This window comes from Lonchura striata, chromosome 26 (genome assembly GCF_046129695.1).
Source record: "Lonchura striata isolate bLonStr1 chromosome 26, bLonStr1.mat, whole genome shotgun sequence".
Lineage (NCBI taxonomy): Eukaryota > Metazoa > Chordata > Aves > Passeriformes > Estrildidae > Lonchura > Lonchura striata.
Window position 1 is genome coordinate 208,851 of NC_134628.1, and position 12,359 is coordinate 221,209.

At 55.5% G+C, this 12,359-nt stretch overlaps 1 protein-coding gene across 1 annotated transcript in view; it reads right to left on the reverse strand.

Moving 5' to 3' along the window:
• The window catches only part of ARID1A (AT-rich interaction domain 1A), a 34,859-nt gene extending 23,681 nt beyond the window's left edge, over positions 1 to 11,178 (reverse strand). Inside the window, exon 1 of the mRNA XM_077788469.1 lies at positions 10,078 to 11,178. Coding sequence (XP_077644595.1) covers positions 10,078 to 11,178 — 1,101 coding nt within the window. The remainder of the gene's footprint in view (positions 1 to 10,077) is intronic.
• Positions 11,179 to 12,359: the final 1,181 nt, after the last annotated feature.

Genomic DNA, 12,359 nt, shown 5'->3' on the forward strand with positions numbered 1-12,359 from the left:
TTGTCTTACAGAGTGATCAGACAAAGCTCTCCCCAGCTCCTGCCCCTCACTCGTGGGTGCAGTGCCGTGGCCTCGGCACAGTGCAGCCCCAGCACGCTCCCAGTCCTCACCACAGCCTGTAATCCCTGCTCTGGGGCTCAGCAGCACACTGCACCACCCCTGCAGGCTCCCCAAAACCACTCCTGGCTCCCCAGCACCCCGGCTCATTCATCTGAGCAGGGCAGCAGACCCAGCACCTCGCTCCAAGGAGCGGGCAGGGAAGGGTTAAGGGCCAGAACACAGCTGAAAACAAGGAGCGCTCAATTGCTCTGGGATGTTTCATACAACACTAATCACTTCATCTGATTTTAATTCCTGACACCAAATCAGCACATAGCTTTTCAAAGGAAATCTTGTCCCAGATTGCAAGGTAATCAATCACAATTAACGTGGAAAGCAGCTAGCTTTTGCAACGCCACCATGGCCTGTGAACTGAGCAGGAAGGACAGGGAAGGGGCTCAGAAACATCTTTCAAGTAGAGGCAGACAGGAAAATTTGGGGTAGGATTGTCTGTCAGCATCTCCTGCACAGCCAGTCAGGCTTTTTGCTTCTCCTCCAGCGCATGACCCGAGTCAGGGGGGGTTTTATGCCAACACTCTTGCCCCCTTCTGAAAGTCCCTTCCCCACCAGTGTGCCCTGTTCCAGGGGAGCCACATTCTCCCCACAGGCTGCTGGAAACCACGTTTCCATCAAGATGATTTTTCCTTAAACCAGAGAAAATTCTCAAGAAGATGGTGCCAGTCTCTGTTCAATGATGACAGCAACAGGACAAAGAGCCATGGCCAGAAAATATAACACAAGTTCCAGCTCAACACGAGGAAAAATTTCTTTCCATGCAGAGCCCTGGAACAGCTGCCCAGGGAGGGCTGGAGCCTCCCTCTGTGGGGACATCCCAAACCCACCTGGACGTGTCCCTGTGCCAGCTGCTCCAGGTGACCCTGCCTGGGCAGGGCTTGGTCTGGGACATCCCCAGAGGTCTCTCCCAAACTGTGATCCTGTGAAAACTGTTCTAGGTGTAACTGCATGCCCAGAGAGCAATTCTGATCCAGCAGTGAGGCCACTGGCCTGGATTCTGAGCTACAGTTTAGAGCACCTCTCTGCCACCTGCAGGGTGCAGAGCCAGGGAAAGGCTTCCAAAACATGGAAAACTCCTCCTTCAAGCCTCACTGCTCTGCTGCAATAACCTGAAAGACCCTGAGATACTCTGACACTTAAATGTCTCCTCTCAAAACACTGTTCAACTATCCACATATAATTTTTTAAAAAATAAATGCTCAACTTGGCTGTATGCAGCAGCTGCCCCAGGACCTTCCCAGGGGATCCAAAGCGCTGCGATCACCACAAGTGCCCCACACAACAGTAAGTAAATGAGTTTGGGGTTTTTTATAATAAAAAAATACCCCCTCACCCATGCAGTCCAAGGGGCAGGGCTGCAGGAGTCCTCAGAGCAGAGACAACACGTGCAGCCACAGCACATAAAGGCAGTTTCTGGAACACGTGGTCACACTCAGTCAACTGGCCTTGAATGGGAAGTCTTTTCCTTGATTAGCCACGCAAACCCCAAAGTCAAAGATAATTTAAAGAGAAAAGAAAATAAAGTTTTAACTAATTACAGCATTTCCACTGTTTCATTGGATCTCCTGCACAGAGGTAAGACTCTTGTTGAAAGCCTTTCACAAGGAGCAGGGCTGAGAGGAGAGCACCTCTAGCCCGGCACTGGTTTAATTATTTACACAGAGTTAATGAACACCAGACTCTCCTCTTAAACTCGCACAGGGTGCATAGTCCTACAGTCATTTGGACTTTAAATCCACCCTCGGTTATGAAGTACAAAACTCCAAACAAGCCTCCAGGAAGGATCCCACAGTGAGCAGAGTGAGCCCAGGACCCTGGCAGAGTTCAGGTGGCAAAGCAGGACAGTCCAACCCCTCCAAGAGAATTCCCACAGTAACCTGGAAGCAAAGGGAGACATTCTGCAACGTAACTGGAGTTTTTCCTCAAGGAAACAGGAACAGGCACAAAGCCACAGGTTTAAGAGCAAGTTACTGTGTGTGCACTTTTGCTTCTGCTCTCCACACCTGGAGACACCAGGACAAGAGACACTCAATGTGATTTGAGCTGGAATACTTCCCCTAACACCCAACGGGCAGCAAAGCACTGGGACACGGGGGCAGCTCCACTGTCTGCGCTCAGGTGTGGCTGGTCCTGCTCTGGAGGAGGACTGGGGGGCTTGGTGACCTCCCCAGCTCACCTCCAGACCTCTGCTCGACAAGGAAAACATCATCAGCAAACAGACAACGCAGGCAAGGAACCACAGCGAGATCAGTCGGGGAGCACAGCCCACACTGCCTGTTCTCCTCCCCAAAATGATCCAGTGCAGCCCAAACCAGAGGGGCCATTCCCAGAGCAGCCCCCTCCCCTGGGCCTGGAGCCCCTGTCCTGGGCAGGGGAGCAGTGCAAGCCCTGGCCATGCTGTCCTGCCCCAGCAGAGCCATTCCCAGAGCAGCCCCCTCCCCTGGGCCTGGAGCCCCTGTCCTGGGCAGGGGGGCAGTGCAAGCCCTGGCCATGCTGTCCTGCCCCAGCAGAGCCATTCCCAGAGCAGCCCCCTCCCCTGGGCCTGGAGCCCCTGTCCTGGGCAGGGGAGCAGTGCAAGCCCTGGCCATGCTGTCCTGCCCCAGCAGAGCCATTCCCAGAGCCCGGAGGTGCAGCTGGGGCTGGGCCCAGGTTTTCAAACATTCCTGCCGGCTGCTCACAGGCAGGGTGCCAGGACGTGCTGACATCAGAGGGGAAATGGTAATTTTCAGGGTTTCTCTTAGTCAAACCTGAATGAAATTTCACAAGTGAGTGGAGGGGAGGAAAGTACTTCTTTAACCCGTTCATCCTCCCCGGGTGGGAAACTCCAGAGCCCTCCCAACTTCAACAATTTCTCTCTGAGAAGAGTCACAGAATCTCTAAGGGTGGAAAGTCGTAAGTGGCAGAAAGTCAGGGCCGCCTTTGGCCTCAGCCTCCTCCCAGCCACGGCCAAGAAGTTCCCATCACATCCCACCAAAACAAAGTCACCTCTGGTCCCCTCTGCTCCCCACAAAACCAGGACAAGGAGCAGGCTCTGCTCCACCAGCTGCATCAGGGGTCCCAAAAACCACCGCCCTCGTCTAACCCAGAGCTTCTTGCACCAATTTACGCTTAATGTTAATTATCCGAGAAAGAAAGTTACTCAAGTTAAAAAAAATAAAAAAGAAAAAGAAAGTTAATAGCAATTGAATTTGTCCTTGAAAGAGTTTCAATTACCAGAGTTGGCTTAAGGAAATAATGACATGCTGGTTATCACATGAAATGCCAATAACTGTAATGGAGAAGCAGTTTTTTTGGAGTTATTTATACAAACTGATTTTTCACGGGAATTTCATAGGAATTAAGACATAAACACTCTATTTCCACTCTCACATAAAGATATTTCTTTACCCTATTACCAGAATTAAGCAATAACCCCTATTTGATTCTATACACTTTTGTCCTTTTTTTCTCTGAGAAAAAAATAAAAATAACATGATTAGAAATTAGACTGCAGCTACATTTTACTTTTAACACCTAAAGCAAAAAGAAATAATTGCTGAGGAATCCTGAAGCAGCTTTTATTAAGTTTACCTGTCATTATGCAGCATCCTTTATGTTTCACTACAGAGAACTCATGCCCACGTTGTGCAAATACTTAAAACTTAGAAACACTCCAGAAAGACACTGTGGCAAACCTGGAAATGCTCTCCTTGATGTGGTGCAAGAACCCTCAGAAACGCTCCAGCTGCAGGACTGAACTGCTGGATTACAACACTGGGAGTGCAGGTGCAGGGAAGGGCCAGCAGTGAGAACCCCTCCCTCACCCCTGTGCTAATACGTGATTAATCCATGTCTGATTAGGACATGGAATGGTAAAATACACACAGGAGCAGCTCCTGCTGCAGCCCTGGGCGCTGCTGTAGGCACAGGGCTCCATCAGAAGGGTCTCAGAGAGTGCAGGGAGGGAAGCTGGGGTCACACACAGCACAGGATGAGACCCAGAGGATTTATGCTCCCCTCCCCACCATTCCCAGCCCTGGAGCCTCAGCCCTTCCCAAAGTTCCCACAGCAGCAGCTCAGCTACTGAGGAACAGTCACTGAGGGAATTCAGAGCCCACGTTCCAGCCCTGCTTAACAGGGAGGAACAAAAGGCTGCCTGAAACCCAGCTCCTGCAGGACTTCACAACCAAAGAACCCTAAAGAAACCCAGCTCCTGCAGGACTTCACAACCAAAGAACCCTAAAGAAACCCAGCTCCTGCAGGACTTCACAACCAAAGAACCCTAAATAAACCCAGCTCCTGCAGGACTTCACAACCAAAGAACCCTAAAGAAACCCAGCTCCTGCAGGACTTCACAACCAAAGAACCCTAAAGAAACCCAGCTCCTGCAGGACTGCAGACCCAAAGAACCAAAAGCAGCATCTCCAGACAGCAGAGAGGATGTTAAATTTGGGACTGGATTTTTCCTGGATGTGACTGATGGGCCCCTCAAAAGGACAGGTTTATCTCCAGGTGAGGAACTGCCCTGCTTTCCCAGGGAAACCAAAAAGGCAGCAGAGCTCCTCCGGTGCCACCCGGGAGCTGGCGGGCAGGAGGCACCGGGCACAGCACAAGCAGCTGTTCCAATGTGCCAAAAAACAGCTTTTTTCTTCCCACCCCACTTGTCATTCACTTCCAGCTGGAGATTTATGGCTCTGCCTAACAGACATCCAGTCCAGTTTTCCCACTGCCCGTGCATAAATTAAAGACTGAACTTTTTGCAGTCAGCATACAACAGAAAAAACTTTCGTAGGACTTTTTAAAAACATTTTTTCCCAGCAGGAAGGTATCCTTCCTTTCTCTCCCACCAGAACAAAAGGGGAAATGTTTTCCGCCCTTGCTGATGGTTTAAGGACCATTCCAGAGGGAAAAAGCAAGTGGCTAAATATTGACAAGCTTATCTTTTCCATCCCCCCAACCACGTTTGCTGCCTTCAAGTTTCTGTTTTGCTGCTGCTGCTCCTTGAGTTTCCAGCATTCCTAGCAGGAGCTGGGCAATGGCATTGCTGATGAGCTTCTCCTCAGAGCAATCCATCCCACAGGAGTTGCAATTCAAAGAAGAAATCAGACTCACTAGCCAGAGAATTTTAAATACGCAGAGTAAGAACTGGAAAGGGCATTCTCTCCTCTGATATTTTAATTGCCCAGAGCACAGAGGGTAAAAGCTGGATTTCCAATTGGTGGCGTTTCCTTGAAAAGAGTATGGGAGAAAAGTGGTGGAAAAGTCGTGTATGAGGTAACAGATAAAACAACAGCTGCACTATTAAGCCTAATTTTAGACATTATTTTCTCTCTGAAGGAAAGCTGCTGGGATTTTTAGCACAGCCCTCATGGAACGTGTGATACATCTGTAACACCGGAACCACTGACCAGAGTTCTCAAATGAGACAACAGAAAAAACCCAAAGCATTATGAATACACCAGGCTTATGAGAACAGTCAGGCACAGCTTTGTAACAGAACATTTGACTGTCCTGCCTCCCCCCCAGCCCAGTTTCTAATATTATTTAAGACCAGGGAAGACGTTCTGCCTGCTTGTTGAGGGAAAACAGGAAGTTTTCCTGATTTCAGAAACAGGAAAGTTGTAGCAGGTAAAAAGAGTAAAACAGGGCAGTTCCAGGAAACCACTAAGTATTCTAGCCCCCAAAAAAAGGCTTGAAAGTCAAACATAAAACCTTTCCGAAACCAAATTTCTGTCTTACAACCAACAACAGCCTTACAAGAGAGACACTATAGGGAGAAACCCGCCCCTAGCCCAGATAATAAATCAGGATTCACAGGGCAAGTCAATTAAACTTCATAAAAAGCAGTAGGCAAGCCTTGCTAACCCCATTTCACCACAACACTCGAGTGGTTTGTCCTGGGTTTCCCAGTAAACTGGTGGTGATAAGGGCAGGGAAAAAGAAAAGCTCCAGCTGAGACTGAGGATTGAGTTTTACTGTGCTGTATCCCACACACATCCTGCCTGGAAACACTGGACACCTCCAAGGTGGGCATCAGGGAGCTGGTACCAGGGAAATTTAGAGATTTTAAGAAATCAGACAACTCCTGGTTTATTTCAGGCTGTTTAAAAAAGATAAAGCAGCAAAACCTCCAGTTCCCACACCAGGGTTAACAAGATTTTATAAAAAAAAAAAAAAAATCTAAAAAAATCTAAGCAGCACAATTTTCCTGCTTTTGCTAAAACAGCCAAGCCCTAAAATCACTCGTTCAGAGAAAAGGAGATGCACCACTCTCCTTTTTGTTGGAAAGCTCCAGTGCACAACACACAACTCGAGGGCTCCTGACATTACAATGCAAAGCAAGGAAAAACCACGAGCCAAGAGGAGCCAGGTCCCAATTTCCCATTCCAAGACATCGCAGCTCACTGGCAGCACAGTGCCTTTTGGTGCCAATTTAGTTTAAAAACCATATTTCCAACAACGTTTTTCATGCCTCACTCGCTACTAAAGTCGGAATCAAAGTCAACAAAAAATAGCTATTGTATGGCAACAGGCCCAAAAGCTTTTTTTTTTAATTAACATAAGATTTTTAAACTGCTTTCACTGAACTTATAACAGAGGCCTTGAGATGCTGGGGCACCTATGGGGAGGTTATCCAAGATGTCAATGTTTAATGTGATCCAAAGAGTTCTCCCATTACAGGAGACACTTTGTTGTAGCCAAAGCCTGAGAAATGCCCATCTATTAAAGGCAGGGAAGTCCTTTCTCTCAAGGAGTTTCCTTTAAATCCCAAGACCCTGGGAAAACTGGCGAAGAGCTGCTACATGCTCTGAGGAGAAACAGGTGGAAAAAAATGCATGGGAGAGCTGGAAAAATTGAAAACCAGGACCCATGGCCTAGCTCCTTACAAGTCATTGCCACAGCAAACCCCAGATTTCTCATCTCACACGCCGCAGATCAGCCATCCTGATCTCCTGACCCTGCTCTGTGCTCCCCAGCTGGAGAGATCATCTGAGAAAAACACCAAGTCCCCAAAAACACGGAGCGTCCCCGTGTTCCCTGGCTGTGGGTGAAGTGTCCGTCAAGGTTACACACAGGAGCCACCCCTGTGTAACCCTGGCGTGCCCACACACTCCTCTCACTGCAGGCAACATTCCACCCAAACAACTTTCACAGAAAATTACTGGGCCTTTCTTGATGAGCGAAGTGACAAAATCCTCCGGATGTCATCACTCCGAATTCCTGAAGAGTACCTGAAGGGGGTTAAAGGCAGCACCCTGCTCCTCACCCCAAACTGGTCTGTGCCCCCAGCGCTGCCCCGGGAGCTCTGCCCACATCCTCTCCCCAGCCTGCCCCGAGATGCTCCTGGCAGGTTTCTGGCAGGTGAGCTGCCCTCTGCCCTGCCCTCCTCTCCCAGGAGCTGAGTGGCAAGTACTCACTGCTGTGCAAGACAGACACAAAGCTTTAAATTCTCCTAATCCAGGGACTTTAGGAGTACACAGCACAGGAGGCTGTAATTCAGGGCTGGAGTATTATTATTATTAATCAACCTTTTGTGGGCAGCACAGATGACACGTGGAAGCTTTTTTCTTTAGACACCTCCGCTCTTTTCTTTTTCCGGCAGAAAAAGAGGAATTGTCAGTTTAGGTCCAACAATCCTGGGCACAAAAATGACTGGGGGGTGGGAAAGTAATTTGGTTTTTGCGGTGAGGGAGTTGCTGGTTTACCTTCTACATGTACTATTTGTCCTTCATCAAGCCCAACTAATTCTCAGAACAACCATTAATAATTCCAGTTTATGGGACTACTTACTCAGGTATTCCTAATTCACTGCGTCAGCAGCTCGTGGAATTAAGTGAAATTCATTTGCCAAGACAAAAAAAAAGCTTCTTTTACAAATTTGTACCAGAACACTGACAGAAGTGAACTGCAGGGAAACACCTGAGAAGTTCAACCTGGCTCCATATTTTAGTGCACATTTTATCGAAGTTGAGATTTTTCAGGATTTACAAAGTAAGCACTTTGTACTTGCATCCATGGAACACATGACCGAGTGGCTGAAACCTTCCCTGAGGATGCTCCAACACTCACTGCTAGCCACCACTGGACGTTTGACAGCCCCAGATCTGCTCTCTGGCAGAGCAGAACTCCAACCTGAAAGAAAAGCCAGTCCAACGCTCAAGGTGCTGCAGCAGAGGGTGTCTTTGGTAATCAAGGGACAAACAACTGAGCAGCTTTCAGATCAGTGCAGAAGTCCTGAGCAAGAAGGGAAGCTCTGGAGGCTGCAGGTCACCCTGCGTGGTACCAAACGTCTCCAACCCCGGCCTAAAGTCGGAGCAAAGCACACAGAATGGAAAGGGAAGTTTAGTCCTGCCACCACAGGCCTTGGAGATGCAAGTCTGAGCACAGAAAATAACCTGCTTTTAATCGAGGCTTTCAGATAAAGATACCAGCACCTCTTTTCCCCATATCTAAAATGTCTGATGCTGTACTGCCTTCTCCTCTGCACGTTTCCTGGCCATTCCTATTCCAGCAAAGAGGGAATTCTACACGACCAACAATAAAGATAATCTTCAGGCTTGCTTTTCCTAGTTCCACTCCTCAGAAGAGTTGTGACACTGCTGAGCCTGACCACAACCAGCACCTGAAGTCTCTAGGAAGTGCCTGTATTTATGGGGGGAAGAAGACACATCAGTTCTCATTCAAAATAAGTCAGAATGTGCCCTAAGACACAGAGTTAGAGAGACCTGTCCCGTATCACAGTTCTGTTGAATGCAAATTGATAATTCTTGGTAACCGACCAATTTCAGCATTTTGGCCACAAGTTTGGTTCTGATCGTTTGGTTGTTTGGGGATTTTTTTTCCTTCTGTAGGCTGTAACACACCCCAGAACCCCCCACATGCTCCCATCTAATAAAGAACCCAAACAGCCCCAGTTCTGAAAAGGGCCAAAACCGGGCAGGAACAAACGCATCCTCAGATCCATCAAAGAAATCATTTATACCAAGGGGAAAGTCACATAACCAAAATAAACAGCAAGCCCATTGTGCGGAGCAGCCCCGCCACCGTTCCGACAACACAGACTCTATTCCAGGCTGAATCCAACATCACAAGGAAAATAAACCCAAGGTACAAACAGCGTGCCCTCGCCTCCCGTTCCGTGCGGGGCACGGGGCAGAGGGATGCGGGGCTCAAGGTCACGCCGGGGGATGCGGAGAGGGGCGCGGGGCTGCCCCGTCCCGGGGCTGGCGGAGGAGGCGAGCGTGGAAGTTTATGAGCTCATCAGGATGGTTGTACCATTACATCAGAGGCAATTATAAATGGCCAAGAGCAGGGGATGGGGAGCCAATCAGATCACAGATGGGATGTCAACCTAAGACCAACTGTCTCCTGGCTTTGACAGAAGGATTTTACCTCCATAATTCAAATCCCAAACCCAAGCGATCCGCACTCGCTGCTCCCGTCGCCCAGCTCCCCGCCGGCGCTCCCGCCCCGGCCCGCGGCCCCTCCGCCCGCCCCGCGGGCCCCGCGGCCCCGCCGGCCCCCGGCGGCCCTGCCCGCCCCGCCGGACCCCGCCGCGGGCCGCGGGACCCCCCCGGGCCGGCGCCGGGGGTCGCGGGGCCGCGGGAAGGCGGCGGCGCCGCCGGGGCCACGCCGCGTCCCGGGCGCGCCCTCCGCCGCCCCGGCCCCCCGCGCCCGGCCCCGCCGGGCCCTCGCCGCCCGCCCCGACCCGCGGCCCCCCGGCAGAGCCCCCCGGGGCGGCGGGGAGCCCGGCGGCGGCGGCCCGGGAGCCCCGCACAAAGGCCGGGGAGGAGGAGGAAGGGAAGGCGGCGAGGCAGCCATTTTAGAGCGAGCGAGCAGCACAGACAATGGCAGCGCCCGGCAGCGCCGGCCCGGCGGGGGGAAGCCGCGGGAGAGCCGCCGCCGCCCCGAGCCCCCCGCGCCCCCCGGCCGGCCCCGTGCCCGGCCGCCCCCCCGGCCCGTCCCGCGCGGCCCGGCCGGTACCTGCTGGCTCCTGCCGAGGCTCTGTCCCCCGCCGCCGCTGCTCCCGGGGCTCATGGGCGCGTGGTGGCTCCTCGGCGGGGCCCCGCCGGCCGCTGCCCAGCCCTGGCCGCTGCCCCCGCCGTACTGCGAGACCATGTCGGCGGCGCCCTTGGCGGCGGCCGCCCCGTCCTGCGGCCCGGCGCTATAGTCGCCCCCGGGGTAGCCCTGGTAGGCGCGGGCGGAGCTGGGGGAGGTGAGGAGCTGGTTGAGGGTGGGGGTGGCCGTGGGCTGCGGGGTGCTGCCCCCTCCTCCCGCGCCGCCGGCGGCCGAGGGACCCATGACCCCGAAGCGCTGCTGCTGCTGCTGGAAGGCGGCGGCGGCGGCGGCGGCGGCCGCGGGGGACTTGGCGGCCGGCGGCGCGGAGCCCCGGGGGGAGCTCAGGGCGTAGGCCTGGGGGGGAGGCGGGTAGGAACCGGCGCTGCGCCCGGCCGCGTAGTAGGAGTTGTACTGGTGGTTGGGGAAGCCGTGCTCGGCCCCGGCGCCGTGCGAGTTCTGCGGAGGGGGCGGCCCCGCGGGGGCTCCCGCCGGCCCCGGGTAGTTCTGCTCCAGGCCCCCGCTCTGCAGCGCTGCCATGCCAGGGCTTTGTTGTCCGCCATGTTGGTGGAAGGCAGCGGCGGCGCCCCGGCCGTAGGGCTGCCCGAAGCCGTAGGCTGGTGGGGGCAAGGCGGCCGGGTGGGAAGGGGGCGGCTGCTGCTGCTGCGGCGGCGGCTGCGGCGCCCCCACCCCGTCGCTGCCGCCGCCGCCGCCGCCGCCACCGGGCGGCTCCGGGAGGTTATTGTTCAGGGTGGCGGCGGCGGCGGGCCTGGGGCCCGGGTTCCCGTTCGAGCTCTTCAGGTCGGACTCGGCCCCTGCGCCCCCTCCGTTGCTCTCGGCCCCGTCCTGCAGCTCCTTCCCCGACGGGCCTTCGCTCTCCGCCTGCTTCTCGCCGCGCTCCGCCGCCGCCGCCTCACCCCCCGCCTCCTCCGGGGGACAATCCCGCTGCTGCGCCTCCGCTTTCTTCAGCTCGGATGGAGCCGGGGCGCCCAGGCTGCTGGCGGCGGCGGGGGCGACCTGAGCGGCCATGATCCCCCCCCTCCCCGCCCGGCCACCCCCCCGGACCGGTCCCCCCGAGCTGCTCCCTGCCTGGCCGGCCGGCGTGAGGCCTCGCTGCTCTGCTCTCCCCGCTCAGGCGGCGGCGGGCGGCTCTTCAGGGCAGCGGGGGCTCATTCCCCCCCGGCCTGCTCGGCGAGGCGGGGAGGGCTCCGCTGGGCTGGGCTTCCCGGGGCCTGGCCCCGCTGTACCTCCTCGGTTGCAGCCGGCGGAGAAAGGGGAGGAGGAGGGAGTGGGGGGGAAGGAGGAGGAAAGGGGGGGTGGGGGGGGACCCGGGACGGGGCTCCCGGTGCGGGAGAGGCGGGAGGGAGGGAGGGGGGACACGGCGGGCGGGCGGGCGCCGTCCCCGGAGCGGGGCCGAGCGGCGGCGGGGCCGGGCTGGGCGAGCTCCGACTCTGCTCGGCCGAGCGGGCTCAGTCCGACACGAGGCTCAGCGCTGCCATTTTACCCAGCGCCGCGGCCGCCTGCCAAACCCGGAGCGGAGCGCAGCCCGGCCCGGAGCGGAGCCTCCCCCCCGTCACAAAGGAGGAGCGGGCCGGCCCCGGCCGCCGCCGGCGCGGAGCTGCCGCCCGCAAAACCCGCGGCGGATCGGCGGAGCCGGGGGCCGGGGGGCCGCGCTCCCCCGCCGCGGCCGGGGCCGCCCGGGGCGATCCCCGCGGGCCGCGGGCGATGTCCCGCGGCCGGAGCCCTCCGGAGGCGTGCTGGCCGCTCGGCGGCCGCCGGCCCCGGGGTTTCTGCCCGTGGGTTACCGAAGCGCCTCTTCTTTGTCCCTAGAAATTCCATTTAGAATTAAGCCCTCTGCGAACTGTTAGCGGTTGTCATTTCCTCTCCGCTTGGCCGTGTCCCTCTGGAAAAGGCGTTGGCGGCGCGCCAGGGCTGTGACTGCACGCGCGGACAATCCAAGAAAGTCCGGCTCCCCGCTCCTGCCAAGGCGAGGGCGGTGGGCACGGAACCAGGAATTCCCAGATCCAAAACCACCTGAGCGCATCTAGACACAACACGTTGGGCAGCGGGACAGGATGCGCTGGCAGGCAGCGCCCAGCGCCGTGCTGGAGCTCCCCAGCTGTCAAGAGGTGAACTGGGAACTGGGCCATGCTCGTCTGCAACCCTTTCAGACCCAGATTCCCACCTCCTCCTCCATCCTGAGGCCTTGG